Raw genomic sequence first — 17,132 nt, forward strand, 5'->3', positions numbered from 1 at the left:
CAGTTTGTGTTTTTATTTCCATTCAGTTGCTTCTATGAGATAATAATGCTGCATGTTTGTTTTGTTTTTTAAGACCTAGTACATGGAATTTAACATCCTTTTGTGATACTTGTACAGCCAGCGGATATTATAAGCGAGCAAATACTGATGAGGTAGCCCAAGTCAGAACAGGTGGACTCCTACACTGTACCACCATTTGACATTTACTGCAAAATCTGGTCGTGTATATCCTTTCAATTTTATCCAGTTGCAGCCAGATAGATACATTTTTTTGAGTACTAAATCTCTACTTTTTTGTTTGAAACACACATATGCATACACACTGCCCATCACTCTTGTCCTTACATACACATGTGAATATTAAAAATTGGGAACAAGCAAAGTTAAAAGAAAAATCACTCCCTCCATTGCTTTCTTCTGCTGGTTCAAAAAGCAGGGTGGTAATTAGCTTTTTGACGAGAGATTGGGACCGGGACCGCACCATTATTTGTCCCTGTTACAACTGCAAGCACAGATCTGTAATAAGCGAGTCTCTGTGATCAATTAAGCCATGAAATCTTTGATTTCACAGAATACATAAAGCTTGCTTGTAGGAGTTGCCACCTACCCCACCTGGCAACCGTATGCACCCAACAGCGCAGGCTGTCTGCTGGTGCCAGTGAGCGCAGCAAGAGTAAATTAATGTAACTTTGACCATTTAAACTAGAAGAAAATGTGGTCTCCAAACATCAGGCTCATTTCCCAAAGCTCTAGGTATCCTGTCTAAGGAACAGGATCCCCATGAGGTCTTATATGCTACAAACTGCTCAGCATTGAAGACCAAAGAGGACTTCTGCTGTATACCAGTAAGTCCAGCAGCCTCTAATCTTCACTGTATTTTTATCACTCCTTTGCAAGCCTGATCTTATTTGATGCTGGTACTTTTGACCTGTGTACTCCAGATGAACCCATTTGGTGGTCTTGGGTAATTCAAAGAAAGTTTCCAAGGTTCAGCTGAAAGTTTGCAGACAGAGAATAAAGCCTGTGTCAGGCTGGGGAAGCAATCTGTAACCTGAGCTTCCTATTTTTTTTAACACTGGGCAGTTGAGTCAGCTCCATGGGGAGTTCCACACTGTAAAACAGTTTGGATGCAATCCTAACAGAACAATTTGATGGGAAGTCCAGCTCTCTGCCTACACTCCTGGTTACTACTGATTTTTCCAGCTTGGATTTCTCTTACAAAAATAAGTCAAGCCTGCTATTGGGAAGGCACCAAGTAACTGCAGCTCTCAGTGGTATTTTCAGGGCAGTAGCGGTGCCCTGCACCTCTCAAGAAGCATATGAGGAGCTATTAGCCAGCAGCGTTTTCCCATTATCCACCCATCATCCTTCCTTGTTATGAGTCAGATGTTGCAAGGAGAACTGTGAATCCTGAGGTCTTGCAGAAGAATGTCACTTATTAAAATCTCCTCTGTCATGGGGTACTTTTTCTTGCCTATTTGGATGACATGCACTTGGATTGCTGGTTATTATGTTCATTCTGGCAGGACATCAGGAAACAAAATGAGAAATAGCATGAGAGAGGATTATGTCATCTTTTTCCTCCTGACTGCTCTCCGCAGCTTCCGCCCTATAATCCCTGTTGCTGAGCACCTTCCAGATGATGTTGCTCTGTCTCATCCGTACCCACTGGTTTCAGCATCAGCCCACAGAAATGTCACCCCCCATAATGTTAAGAGGCCTGTTTACCCTGACGTCAGCACAGTCACGTTTCCACCTTTAGAACCTTGTTCCAGGATGTGCAAATGCTCGGTGATTGCATTTGGTGTACCTGCCAAGGACTGAGCTGGAGGAACTCCTCCGAGTCAGCCTTTCTGTGCTGGAAAATGAAAAGCTGAGTTTCTTTTGAAGGAATTACTCCCCTGGGAAGAAAATAAATTCGAAAGCACTTGAAAAGACGCAACATAAAGTATTTTCACTTTTTAGATTTTTTTTTTTTTTTTTTTTAGGGATTAATTCACATGACTAAACACAAATATCTGACACCCTTTGAGACCCCCTTGGTTTCTGACATCACACAGGGGCACCAGGAGACCCTGTACTCCAGTGTATCTCACATAGCGTTTGGTGCCTATGGCTGGGCAAATGAACTGTGCTCTCAGATTGAACTGTTGCGCTGTTTTTGTTAAATAACCATGGGCAAGAGCCTTGAAAGATGTTACTTCTGCAGTGACTGAGGATGATTTTTCCTCGTGTTTTGGCTTGACTGGAGCACACTGTCCCTAGTGGCTATTTCACAGTGTCTTATCAAACTTTATGTTCTTTAGTATCCAGGAGGAATAGTCTAACTTCCACACCTCCCCCTCCCCAGTCATTACTGCTCTTCATGTATAAAAAATTGGGGTTATATCAGTACTGGAGTCCTACAAGCCCTTCTGTGGCATCATCTGTGAGAAGTCAAGTACCTTTGAAAAAAAACCACACACAACTTTTTCTATCCCTGATTTACAGTTTCCAAAATCCATTTAGCAGGAGGTAGGCTTAATTATCACCATGCAGTATCCCTGGAGCACAGGGCATCCTCTCTCGATATTCTTGTACCGCATGACCCAACAGCAAACTCTCTTGCAAACCATCTGGAAGAAGAGACTGACTCTTGACTGTCTGAAACTGAGAAAAGCCTGGGGGAAAATTTAAGGCAATTACATTTTCATAGATATACTGATATAAATAAATAACACATACATTTAGGTCAGACAACTTGGTTTTGGTTGACCAATTATTTATCTGCTATGTGCTACCTTAGTTGATTCCCATTAGGGAATCTAGTCAAGGGAGTTCTCAGTCCAGCCCCTGCATGCTGAGCTGAACTTTTCCATAAAATACTGTCTGTATGTGGAACATCTAATTCACGCCTGTATAAAAGACCTGTTTTTCACATCTTGGTGAGGATAATCTGTTGTAGGAAATGAGGTGAGACCAGTTAGCATTTGACAAAAAGGAAATCCCCTTTTTATTGCCTTCTTCTTAACTGGGTTAAGTTAATAACTTGAGGGGTGGAAAGTGCTTTTTTTGTTAGCTCTCAGTGTAAATAAATCCTGGTTTTGAAGATCTGGCATGCCTGAAGTCCTGGGACACACAGAGGTTTGTTAGCATTTCAGTTCCCTTCTGCGGGACACTGTAGATCACGTTTACATTTTCCACTCTTCCTGGTCTATTTATTTTTTAAGAAAAAACAGTTGAGGTTCTCATCTGCTCAGTCTTTAAGTACATAAATCTCCTAGACTTGTTTATACAAACCTTTCAGAAAGGGATGAGTGGCCAGGATAGAGGACATGTTTTGTAAAACCATTCCGTCGTCTTTGCCTTCTGCATCTGAAAAGTTGCAGCTTGCTGAAACCACAGAAGAGGTTGATTCAGGCTGGGTGAAAGCCTCCTGGATCAGATGTCCCATCTGCCACTTAGAGACATCATGCCATGAGCTCTTTGCTGGCTTTCTGCACCTGCATAAATTGCACTCATCATTCCTATTACTAGGTCTTCCTGGAAGGGTTGTAGCAAATTAACTGTTTTTTTGGCCTGATTCTTCCCTCAGTCAGTGTTGTCCATTTTCATTGTGCTCACTAGTTGGTGAGAACCAAGGCAAGGGGAAGGGCAGAAAATCTTTGGTAGAACACAGGTATGGAGATGGGCCCTGCTAGGAAGCCAGCCTGATCTTGATATACAGTTTCAGCACCTCTTCTAGAGGAGAAAATCTGTTCTTCTTTTTGCCCTCCCACTAAAAAGTCTCCTTTACGCTCTGGAGAAAATGTGGAGATAGCAGCTTTTCCCTTGCTGTTGATGTTTTCTGTAACTCTTTGGAGACAAAGCACTAGGTTGCCCATGGGTGTTTCATACCTGGTGTCTACAGGCAGCGAGAGTAGGTAGGGACATAACCACGGTTGCTTTCTGTTTCCTTAGAGTGCCGGGTGATGAAAGGGAGCCCTGCGACTGCCACGGGCAGTAAGTCATCCCCCACCCCTCAGAAGAGCTCAGCAAAGAGTCCAGCCCCCATGCGCCGGAGCAAGTCTCCAGCCGATTCAGGTAACCATCAAGATGGTGAGTGATTGTTTTCTGGTCTCTGAATATTAACTGTGCTCAAGAGAAAAACACATATTGTGTGTCTTTGGATACGTTGACCTTGGGTGTTTGCATGTGAAACTTCGGCATTTTTTGAAAACAAGAAGCTGGTACTAGTGTACAGGGCCACTTTATAAATGTAGGAGAGAAACTGTCTGGTAGGTTAAGTGCAGTTGTGGCTTTAGGTCATACCACCCAGTCTCACAGCCTCCTGCCCTAACAAAATTTTAAAAGACGTTTCCATTTCACAGGCAGGAAATTAAGGCCCACAGTGCTCCCATATGTCCCCTATAGATACAGACTGATTTAGAATAGCCTCCTATGCAATGCAAATGTCAATTATTGTACAGGTCAGAAGTGTCCCTTTCTAATTGTTACTTAAATGTGACCTTGCACATTCTCCTCTCCTTGGAGGAGAACTGGTGATGGATTTATTGATGTGATACTGAGACATTCATTCAGTAATGGAAGAGAGGGAAAATGGGAATCCTGATTTGCTGCAGCAGCTTGCACCATTTCAAATGTCTCCCTCCCTCTTCAGTAGCAACTGGATTGGTGGTGTAGCACACCTGGAGAGCCTGTAAATTAAAGGCTGGGCTGAATATCACACTTCTGGTAATTGATAGTTTTTAGAGACATGATGGAGAGAGTGAATCTCTAGGTGTGTCATCTGTCTGCCTGCTTTTTTCCAAAAGAGAACCAGACATGGCCTTTCACTGAAATGGCCAAATCACCATATAAGCACTTCAGGATTCGAGGAGAATTTCATAGTTTAAATTCAAGTGACACACAGTATTAACACAGGTGATATAAAACAGAAATTGCTTTTCACTTTCACGGTAACACATTGCATATTGCATGTGAACACCACACAATAGTTGACCGTCACTAGATACTGGATTACTGGATATAAAATTCTCCTGACAGTATTCAGAAAGATTTTCCCCAGGAAGCAGTTAATTTGCTTATGGTCTCTTGATGTTCTTCAGCTAGTTAAAGAGACAATGTGAAACTGGTTGGCACATGCCAAGACTCTGTGATTTTAAAAAGTTATTCTTCCGTAAGGTGACTCTGCATTCATAGAGTTTTCCTTCAAGATTCCAGTGTTTGCTGTTCTTAAACTCAGGCTTGCTATAATCCAAAAAGCTTTTACAATATGAAATACATGGTAGGGAAAAAAAAAAAAAAATCCAAACAACTCCTGTTCAGTGATCTGGGAGTGAGCTCATGCATGAGTTGTGAAACAGCATCTAAACCTTCTCCACAAGCATCAGGTGCTAATTACCATCAGAACTAGACTTTATTGCATGAACATATAGTCTAATGTGAAATGGCAACTATTGTGCTCCTGATTTTAGCTGATTGAATGACTCACAGGAACAAAATGGTGAGTCATCTGATGAAGTTTGATGAACACAGTTAGTAAAGCCTTTCAGGAGGAGATTAAAATAACCAGAAATGCCGAACAATAGCCAGCTCCTGGAATTAAGGCCAGTAATGAAGGACAAATCAGGTTTCTTTAATCCATCTAGACAAGGGTCTTTCGTACTTCCCTGTGATTTCAATACAGAAAAAAATGGCAGCCTGTCCTGCTTAATGAGAATAAAAAAATGACTGAACTCTCTCAGCACTGGAAAGGTAATCAAAGACCCTTGTTTTCTCAGGACAGAGAGAAGAAAAGAATACCATCTTGTGTTCTTGTCCCTTGAATTTGTAATCAAGAAAGTGGGTCTACACATTACTTAAGAGTCAATATTTACATAAACAATCAACAGGCTTAGCTAGATTTTGAAGTTATTGCATTAAAAAGGCAAGGAATGCTGAATCAAGCCTGATTAATACAACATGATCTGACCCATTTTTTTCCCAGCATTCTCACCTATTTCATTTGTGAAAGGATTTAAAAGCAGTTTTACTTCAAGTATATAAATATTTTTGCTATGTGTTTGATCTGCTCCCTATTTCTACCTTCTGTCTGTGCTGTCTTTCACTCTGCTACGGTTGTCATGTCAGAACTTGGAGTTTCCTTGATTCTACGTTACTGGTTTCCGTTCTTTTCAGTTCTTTTCCATGTAGGTTTCTTTATTGTTTTTTTCCACTGTAGTCTCAAAGGCCATTGTAACATATCTGGGCACTAATGTAAATGCAGATTTTGAAGTAAATCTTCACGCTGCTTGAGTGAAAGAAGTCTGAACCCTCCTCATTCCAAGCACACTGCAATTACAGAGGAGGATGTTATTTTCTTCCATTTCTCATCCTAATTATTCCATTTCCCTGTTGAAGCAGGAATGGGAAAATGGCACGTTATTTTTCAGCAGCAAAAATGAGAATGCAGTGGATTTACATGTGGGCAGTGGTTTGCATGCATTGCCCACAGAGGCAGCTAAGGCTTAAAGCAGGTTGTGCATGCACAACTGTGCCTCACTCCTTGGCAAGAGCTTCGATGCTGCCAGCAGACAGTGGACAAAAGTAATAAGACACTGTTATAGCACAGAGAGAACAGAAAAAAACTGCTTCAGCAGAGCTTGCTAGTGCTCATTCTGAGGATGTAACGCTGACAGCATGCAAACATTGCATCCGCTTTCTCTGTCCGCTTCTTATTCACTGTAGGAATGCTTCTGATCTTTGTGTGTCAACATAAATAAAACACTTCTCATTCAAAGCAGCAGGTATCCTCCACACAAGCTGGGGTACTTGGGGACTTATGTTTTATTCCAGTCTCCTCCACTAACTCACTCCGTGGCTTTGAGTCCATCATTTAAGCTGTTCATGCCTTCTTTCCCAACGGATCATCCAAGACAGCGATAACCAATCTGTATACAGAGCTCTGTAACCTACCCATGGAATCATGCACAGGAAGGAGCTTTGAGGCTCTTTATTTGGACCTTTTTGTGTATTCTGAAAGCACTTGGAGAATGAAGTTGCTAAAAGCAAAGCTATTATCTCACAGATTGCCAGAGATGAAAGACATCTCCAGTGGCAGAGTGGCTGCAGCATGTGCTCCAGACCTTCCAACAGAGGCAAGCCATACTCTAGCAAGGTCACTATCTACACTCCAGTGGATCAGAGGCTGCTCCAGCAACCTGCACGCTCTCTAACGCATTCAGTCCTGCCGCAGTAAACTGTCAGGTTATACAGATGAATGAATACAACTGTGTGGCCCGATGTTAGTGATGATGGTGTTAGCCATCATCATAGACTGTGTAGATCCCCATCTAAGTTGATTTGTCAGCCTGGAAACTTTGCATGTAGGGAACTGCCTTCTGTGCCAGGTAATCCCTGTTCATCTTTGATATTCTTTGCTCCTTCTGGTTTTGGTTATGGATTTAGTGATCTGCTTCTCAATGAGAAACATAATTCCAGGTATAATTAGCATTCTGGGGGAGCTGTAGAGAGCACATACTTCTGGCTGGAGTCCAGTTTCCCCTGATGGCACCCAAAGCTTTGTTCTTGACTGTGGTCTCTGGGGCTATGTCTGAGTAAGAAAAACAGCAGAATACAGAAGGAAATATATGTACAAGTCTGTAAATCTAGCACTGAAAAGGAAGCAGCTTCTAAGCCATTTAATTGCTCCTATCACCAGCTAGATGAGAACTGTAATGTATTCTTTGACTGTCTTGTTACAGCAGTCCTGGTAGTGAGCTCACTTAAGTAAGCCCCCATTCCAAAATAACATGGATTAACATGGAGCAACAAAGAACACATAAACAAAACATTTTGTTAAAAAACGTCAGGACAAAGGGCCGTGCACAGAAGTGCAACTGCACAGAGAGCGCCAGCTCCCAGCTGGAGCGATTCAAGTTCACTGGTTGAATTGCTACCTTCTGCTGGAGGTAATTTGCCTCCTGCCTAGATGTGTCATGGCCTCACTGTGAAAAGCTCAATTCCCTCCAGGCAGCCAGAGCCCTTCAGCTCCAACGATATTAAAAAAAATGCGGTATCTAATCCACAGAAACATGTTAAACACTGTTTTCTTGGCACGGTACTTTTATCTCTTTATTTACCATACAGTCATTTAAATGAATGAATGATTGAAAATTAAATGAATGAATGAATGGAAATGAATGAATGAAGAATGAAGAAGTGTCCTGCTGTAAGCAGATGGTAACAGACCACAGTCCTTATATTCCCAAGGAGAATCTATTCTATCTATCTTCCTTCTCTCATTAACCGCCAACCTTCTCAGCAATGCCAGTGTATTTCTGTTTTGATCCAGCTGTTCCTCCAGACACTGTGCTGACCATTCCATCATGGGGCTGTTTCGACCTCTTGGTTCAGTTTGACTGGAAGGCCCTGGCTGCTTTGCCAGCAGTTCCCACTGGGCTTCCAATATATCCTTTAGTTTCCCACCTCTTTGGTGCTGGAGCTGTGATGCAGTCTTTCATCTATATCCTCCACCTAACTCCCCCAAAATATTGCTTCCAGCAAGGTGAGGTTAGGAAAATACAGCAGGATTTTACTTCTCCCTCTACAAGAATGTATGCAAGTGCCTTTCTCTTCTCTGTCTCCCAAATCTTAGCTACTAGAGCTGAACTAGTTTCCCATATACCATATATATCTCTCATATAGGATTGGTGTCTCTATCTGGCCTTAGCTGAGCTCAGGTTGTTATGTTTTAGTATGGACTAAATATGCTAAGAAACACATAAGTAAACTAGAGAAAATCCAGAAGACATTTCGTCCTAGGGTTCAGAAAGGTTGAAGAAAATGAACTGATTCAGCTTAGAAAAAAGGAGGATTGAGAAGGGACAATTTAACACTCTTCAAATGCATATGAGGTATTAAAAAGAGGATAAGGATCAATTTTCCTGTGTATTTATCAGGGATAGGACAGGATATTGGTTTAATCTTTAATAAGGGATATATAGATCAGATATTAGGAACACTTTTCAGTTATAAGCATCTTAATGACTGAAGCAGGTCTCCTAGGGAGCTTGTGATTCCCTGTAAGACTTCGTGCTTTTAAAAAATAAGATCTCTATTGGGGATGACCCAAATATGTCTGATCCCAATTTAGAGCAAAGAATTGGGAGTTACAAAGCCTCTGTGGTTATTTCTAGTCTCTATTTTTCTTTCTGTGAAGTCAGCTTTGCTGAATGACATAGCTTAGAGCAACAAAGTCCAGACTAAACTACACCTGAAGTATACCATCCAATTCTTTCTAACATGACAGAGGAAAACCAGGCATAAGGAGGTAAGTCTCTGTGCTGCTGCTATGGTCCATAAGATTTAACTGAGGTAGGGTCAGCATGAAGTTTGGCAAAATTTTTTTAACAGACCAGTCCAATAAGAAGTCAAACCAAAAAGACAGAGCTAAATCTCAGGGGAGAAATACAGGGGAGAAAATAATGATATCATTTGCCATTACGTCTTTGTTGTAAAAATATTAATTACGGTAACCTGCATAAAAAACAAGGGTTCAGTTGTATAAATACAAGTTCTGTGGTAGGAGAGTTTATGATTTTTAAAACCAGCATGATCTTTGTCCATTGCAGTACAGAGCCACAGGTACCTGAGCTGAAATTTGAAAATGTCTTGCCCCAGTTTTGCCTTGATTTGGCTCAGGGAGCCTACGAACAGGGCTCTGAGGCACTGCTGCAGGACTCTAATTTCTCAGTTCTCTAATGGAAGGATTTGGATAGAGGAACAAAAGCATATTCGCAAGGCAGCAGCAATTAGAAAAACAGATATGGAATGTCAGTCTGTCCTGACTGCAGATCTGGCTCCCCGGGGTCATTATATATGAATGTGTTAAAAAGGCAGCAGATGTCTTTTGGATTGCACACAAGGTAGAGCAGCTTGTTATCCCACTTGCGCACAGTTACGTTCTGCTAGCTGACAATCCACAATACGCATCCAGCGTAGAGATCACCCTCACAAAACGTGATGAGAAAAGGGTGCCAACACTGCAGAGCTGAGTTCTTGAAAGTTAGGAGGTGCCTGAGCGAAGGATGCGTGTGCAATCTGAATTCTTCCACTCCTGAATAAACACTACAATGGAGTCCTTATTTTTCCCACAGGCTCCTCTGTCCTGGAGGGCAGGATGGCTTGTGCTCCCTAAATGAGCTGCTATTTCTGCATTTGCTTTATGCTGTCCTCGTTCGAGTTGTTGCCTCTCTTTATTTTCTTGGTGGCAATTTGAACGCTGACCTGGAAACATAACTATCCACTCTCTCACTCTTGTGATGTACGAGCATGTGCTCCTCAAACTAGGAACTCATCTGCAGAACCCTGGGAATCCCAATGGAGCAAGGAGTAGTAACCTTATTTTACAAATTGATAGAAAAAGAGATCTCTCCACACAGGTTGAGCACTCACTGTGATCCTCGGGCCCTGCTTTTTCCAGTTCTGTTCATTGATAAAAATGTGAGTTCAAAAGACGGACCTGACTAACCTCATTTACAGGTCTCAGTGCTTATCACTGCTGGAAATTCAGATCCAGAGTCCCAGTCATCCAAGCAAACCTGAGCAACACTCAAGGAACAATCACATATGAGAAGTTTGGCTGAAATATCTGTGGGAGAAGCAGGCAGAGAATTCAGTTTACCTGGATCTCTCATAGCCATCTCAAACATGACATTATGCTGCATGCTCCATCTTCCCTCTCATTTGCTGGACAAGCCTGATATATCTCCTGAGTACAGATTGTCTTGTGCACTGAAGGAGGTAAGGATCCTATGAAACAAGGTAGTGCACATGTTCATGCAATTAAAGGATGTGTCATATGCACAAAGGGGCTATAAGGTAAATTGAGGTTGCAAAGCAAATACAATGACATAAATAAGACATAATTCACAAATAGTAATGCGGTGGAAAAAACCCCAAATGAATTAAAATGAAAGCTGGTTATAAAGAATGGTTTCCAATAGCTGAGCTTATGCGAGATCCTTCACTACCATAAGTCATCAGCAGATTTTAGTGGAGCTAAACACCATCTGGGATCTGCTCTTTACCTCTTGGTATCTTCTTGCATTTGAGTTCAAAAGAAATGCATGCAAGTTTGATTATGAACACTATTCTTCATTATCAGACACAAAGAAAATTAAACTGGGCTTCTTAATTGTTGCTCCTGCTGCAAACCTCTTTCTGAGTATTTGTAATGATATACATCCGTCTCATTGGATTTCTGATTTGGATGTCACATCTGTTTTCTCATTGGTGCTCATAAAATATTAACATCCCTGCTGTAGCACTTAAAAGTCTCATTGTATTAGGGAATTTATGTCCTTCCCTGCAGCAGTTACATCTATTTGCCGCACACCGACTGTTAGCCGTTCTTCCAGTCTTCCTGTTTGTGGAAGGGAAATTTGGGTTCTTCATAGAGTTGTTAAGTGACGTTCTTCATCTTAGGAAGGATTACTTCCTGCCTCAGGATCAGTGACAACTGGAAATGAAGAAAGAAAGAGGAATTTTAGAAGTTAGAGATGGATTCTAGCTAATACAGATTATATTAGTACTATTGTACCCCACATTTTCTTTAACAGGAAACCCAAAGTCATTTGGTAAAAAAAAACCCCAAAACCATAAAAGAGATCCAAGTTCTTTTTTTCTGAATTGCCTTCATTATATGGCAGATAGTTAGTGAGCTCTACTTTTTTTCCCACCAACCTTGAGGGCAGCTCACTTTGTAGAACTGGAGGAAAGTGAAAAGCAGCACGTCACAGTGTAGGGACCGGTGTGTAACAGTTTCTGGGTTTCCATAACTAGTTTTTTGCTCCCACCAGTAAAGAATGGTCTGAGAGGAATGGGGAGGTGAAGGGTCACTCTGTTCCCCAATTATCTAGAAATCATTATTTCTACCACCTTTTAAGAAAGATCTATTTCCTCAGTGAGGTGCATTTGTAATGGGAAAAAAGCTATCTGTGATGAATGGCCTCCTCTTCCCAATAGTGCTTCTGCGTAGAAATGATGGATATGAAGACAGAGAGCCCACGTCACCATCAATCTGTTAAGTCTGAGTTACTTTAACGTGCCGGCAGCTCTTCTTTTGTCCCCTGACTTAGAGCACACATTTCTTTACACTTACTTGAATTCACATGCATGAGCTCCACATTTGGGCCAGTGATACTATGGACCTTAACTGTCCCCCTCTTTCTCACAAGAAATTAACAGAGAAGAGGAATGAGGCTTAGCCACTAAAGCATGAGTTATGCTGGTTTTACTCTTAAAAATACAACATTCGCACATCTTCTTCTTACTGTAATGATATTTTACGCGCTTCTTAGGTCTCCTCCAGACGCTCAGCTACTCGCTTAATTTTAAGTAACTGATTTGCATATTCAGCTATTACAATTGAAAGCATATGTCCCATATGTTGAAATCATCCACCCTCCTGTGCGCATGACTTTACAGTTAGAGTAATGGTATAGAGAGAGATTGGGCACTTAGAGAGCAGGACAACAAGCCTGGATTATTATATGCTTGTCTTTCTCTATGTGAAACATCAACACAATTAAAAATGCTCTCTTTAAAAGGGATAGTGATTTGTATAGTTATCTGGAGGGCTGGCAACACTCTTGCCATTTAAGGAAACGACAATCAAAATATTTGGGGTTTAGTTTTGTGGCTTGTGCTGAATATGTTAACATCTGGAGTAGGTTTTGAAAATGTCACTTTCTGTAGACTTGATTGGGATATGTAGTTTAATGCTCATAAGGCCTCCAGCTTGCTGCTGGATTGCAAAAAGAAAAGGCCAGAAAAGATAATATACTTGGACACAGCCAGCATGAGTTTGAATTTCCTTCCCTCAAGTAATGCTGCTTGTGCTGATGGAGCTATGTGTTTACAACCCCTGGTAACAAGAGCGTCTATATCCCTGGAGTTGATACACAACCTATGAATGACCAAGTTCACTATGCGTAAGTATGTCCTTATGAAATACCTATTGTGACACCTGGCAATTATCAAAGACATTAGCTTACTTCAAAGAACATCAGTGGTAGGAAAAAATTAATTTATCCTTATTCCATTTTGCTTCCCTTCATTTTTCTGCATAATATGCTATTTCCTTTGATTCCTTTTTAGTCCAATAAAAGCATAATAGCTTTCCCCGACATAGACCTGGGGCCCTTCACTTTAACTAAAAGCCAGGTCTGTGAAGGCCTCAACAAACAACCCTTCCAAAAGCCATTTGGTTTAAATGAGTCATATTTTTTTAAATGGAGAATAACTATGTTTTCTTCAAAGCAACGTGAACAAACAAAGCAACCCAAAAGGCCAGATCTTGATCTTTGCAAGAGGATCATCGCTTGATGTGATTCTCTGTTCTTCCCCCTGATGGACCACGTTCACTTCTCTGGTGCAGGTAGTGGAGGAACAGCAGAGCCAGCTCTGGCCTCTCCCCAGAGAGGTGAATAGGGACATTCCACTGTGCTTACACCAGAGCTTCAGAAAGGTTCTTTTGGTCATTTTTTCCCAGCCACAGCTAACTACATCCAGGGCATTCCAGGCAGCTGTTTGTTTCATTTGTAATGTGTATAGTTGACATCTAACATTTCTTGTGTAGGGCCCAGGATATCTGCAGCCTCTGGTTTCCACTCATGCCCTTAAATGCCATGTGGTTTCAATTGTGTTCAACTGTTTGAGAACATAGAAATTGTCTTTCTGTTTTTCTGGTGACGTATATCTTGGATCAATTTGATGAATATTTGTAGCGTAAAATATTGCTCCTTCAATATATTTTGTATTTCACTGTATTCTACAGTCTATTATCCTGAAAAGCTGAAAGCCTCAAGTTGGGTGAATAGCGATGCTGTTCACTTGGTTTTTCTCTCCTGCCTAACATGAATAAACTATAGAGTTTCTGCATTGAATGTTTGGATACCTTCCATCTCCCCAAAGGAGAAAGAACTTCCTCTTGCTTGTCTGATTGCTAGCTTCTGTCTTGTTTTCTGACAGCAAATGGGACCTCAAGCAGTCAGCTGTCTACACCCAAATCAAAGCAGTCCCCGATCTCTACACCTACCAGCCCAGGGAGCCTCCGTAAGCACAAGGTATTATGTTTCTTATACCTTACTACACCTGTTTCTTCCTTAGCCTACTCAGATTTGTACAACATTTAAGTCACAGTCATAATCTCTGGAAGCAAAACTCCTTATGTTGAAACAGTGGAGAATTTGGCCCGTTACCTAAAAGGGTTGTCACTTTGGGTTCTAGCAAGTTGGTCAACATGCCACATGTAATTTACTGGGGTCTAGATTGCATGGGTTGAACTCATTTTGTTTGAGGATGTTTTTTCTCAAAGTGAGGAGTGGTAGCAGCAGCTGGACTACTGTTACTCCCATGGTGGAACAAAGCACAGAGAAGTCAATGGGAAGAATCCCCAAAAGTCCATTCTTCCCAAAGGCTTTGGATTACACCTCTTAACATGTAAGATTTTGGATCGCAGACCTTTGGACATTGGGTGGAGTAGTACTGGGGGAGCCTGAGGTGGACTTCTGGCTTCTCAAAAATCAGATCTTTAAAATATTCACAACATATTGAAAGGCTGTAGTTATTCAGCTTTATTGGACTTTCTTTAACAAAGACATATATGAATCCAAACAAAATCTGTGTTTTCCTCAGGACTTTACTCTGATCTCAGCTGCTTAGTCTAAGTCTGAAGAAATGCACCAATTTTAACACAATGGGTCCAGATTTATTACTAATTTCTAACTGAGAACAGGATCCGGCCCATAGTCTGAATTCAACAAGTGCTTGTGTATATTTCAGCAAAAGTAATGCTGTAAACTGCATCCTTTGCTTGAGCCGTCAAGGACCTAAAATACTTTCCAAACACTATCTCGTTTAGGACTTTGGAGATGAGTATTTGCTTCCTGGTGAAGACAAGTAAAACTCACCTTCTTTAACATTTTATGGATGTTTTCAGCTGGCTGATTTATGACCTTCCCAGTGAAGGCCCTAGAAAGTTTGTAATAGATGGCAACTGCTGAGGGCAAAACCAATCCATCTATGAGCTTCTTCACTAACTAAGGCAAATCAGCAAACATGAATGTAACATTTTAGGTTACCAGAAGATTCATGTATCATTGTCTTCCTCCCAGGAGCAATTTCCTGCTTATGATGAAATCACTTCTCTTTTTTTCCCCTAAAGCTCAAATGATAGATGTTTAGGTTGAGTTCACCACAAAGTCATATTTTACCTCTTCTTATATCAAGATTGTTGTGAATTTCCTTTCTGTGTATTTGGGCTTTTCTTCATTTTGCTCACAATTATTACCTGTGTGTGTGTCAGACTTCAAAAAGGTCCAAGGAGAGCTTTAGCCCTTGAGCAGGTTTGTGTACCTACTTCCATGCAGAACTTTAAGGAAGTGGGATAACATGGTTACCCCACAAGGGAACCTTGGAAAAGCTTTACATTCAGCATTTGATCCAAATAATAAACTTGGAATTATCTTCTTAACTTTTCTAATCAATCAGAAATGACTTAATAAATCATGGAACATGTGATTTTCCTAGAGATTTGTCCTAAGGCTAGCTTGTCAGATCAAGGTAAGACTCTTTATTGTGGACTTAAGTTCAGAGAGACCTGTTTAAGGAAAGGTCCTGCTCTTTCATGCATATGCTATAATGAACACATTGATCCAGAAGCAATACAAAAACACTTCTCAAACTTATCACTGAACAGCTATCTGTCTTCTGGTACCAGGATTCTCTTGCTCCACCCTGCAAGTAACCTGCCTTGATTTTAGCCTTGAACTACCTGGACAACTGGTCAGTCCATCCAGTAACCAGTGCACAAGTCTTCCACTGTGTCCCTATGAACTGCACAGAACTGGACCATTTGACTGCTTCCTTACACATGACCAAAGATGGAAACTGATTGTGTGAGTTAACATTTTCTTCTTTCTTCCTACAGGACTTGTATCTGCCTCTGTCTTTGGATGACTCTGATTCCCTTGGAGATTCCATGTAAAGCGACACGAAGCTAAATGTCCATGTTGCAAGCTATGTTTAAGATACAGTAGAGTACTTCTGCCAAAATAAGCAGATAGGTGACTGGTGCTTTCAAATCAAACAAAGGACACACAGTTATATGTCATTTTTTTTTGTGATTTACTCTCCGTGCCACAAATCAACACCTACCAGTCTGTAGAGATAGAGGGATACCATTCTTCTAAGTTATAGGGATGCAAAATGGACATTGCGAGTGATTTGGGGCCAATATGCCAATGATCCTGTGCATTTCCCATTTTCTTCTATTATTTCATCTTCTGCTGCAACTATGTAATTTTCCTAGTGATAGTAAAGTAGCTCCCCAAAAGTGTGCAAATGGGTCGCTTGCTGACCAATTTGCAAGCTCAAGTAGAGCAAATGATATTCTCCACTTGTCCAAACTGCCAACGTTTGCCAGCTCACCTGCTCCTCATTTGCAGCCCTGATTTTAGCACTTGCATACTAACTAGTACTGGTTTTATTGTTGGAGGGCAGGAAGGGAAATGACTTACTAGTTTGATGCTTAATATGCCAGCAGAAGCTTGGATGAGCTTAGGAATGATTGCATAAGATGCTAAGTAAGGTTAGTGCAATAGTGATTCAAATATTCAGATTTTTTTTTTTTTAATGATTACGCGCAAAAAAAATGTAAGTCAGCTGAGTTATCTGGAGTGGAACACCTTTCACATAAGATCCAAAGATACTGCTAGCTGGTAACAAATTTTTATACCTACCCTATGGTATCTCTCTATCTCTGTAACAGTCATGCCTTGTGAACAGCCAACACTGAAAACACTGTGAAAATTTGTTTTCAGGTTTGACACCCTATAGGTCACTTTTTATAGCAAAAAATCAATACACTTTTTATAAAGGAAAACCTTGTATCTGTGTTTTGGGAGTAAGGATTCAAGCTCCTTCTTTTTTATAAAAGCTGGTAATTTTCTTTTGTTTAAAAAACATGTTCAGAAAAATGTACAAAAAAACCCAACCAACAGCTGCAGAACAGTAATAGCAATGACTCAGCTGAGAAATCTTGTCATCACTGCCAAAACAGACACATATAGGGGAAAAGAAAAGGTCAATTCAAAATATTGAATGTT

At 40.9% G+C, this 17,132-nt stretch overlaps 1 protein-coding gene across 2 annotated transcripts in view; it reads left to right on the forward strand.

Annotated features, from left to right (window-relative positions):
• Positions 1 to 16,012, forward strand: part of DCX (doublecortin) — a gene marked incomplete at its 3' end in the record, with an annotated part of 70,590 nt that extends 54,578 nt beyond the window's left edge. The window contains exons 4-6 of one of the 2 annotated variants that reach the window (XM_082003948.1): positions 3,940 to 4,077; positions 13,996 to 14,090; positions 15,956 to 16,012. In XM_082003948.1, coding sequence (XP_081860074.1) covers positions 3,940 to 4,077; positions 13,996 to 14,090; positions 15,956 to 16,012 — 290 coding nt within the window. The remainder of the gene's footprint in view (positions 1 to 3,939; positions 4,078 to 13,995; positions 14,091 to 15,955) is intronic. The other variant, XM_082003949.1, reaches the window with a different exon arrangement.
• Between the last annotated feature and the right edge of the window lie 1,120 nt (positions 16,013 to 17,132).

This window comes from Phaethon aethereus (genome assembly GCF_964289735.1).
Source record: "Phaethon aethereus genome assembly, chromosome: 10".
In the NCBI taxonomy this organism is placed as follows: domain Eukaryota; kingdom Metazoa; phylum Chordata; class Aves; order Phaethontiformes; family Phaethontidae; genus Phaethon; species Phaethon aethereus.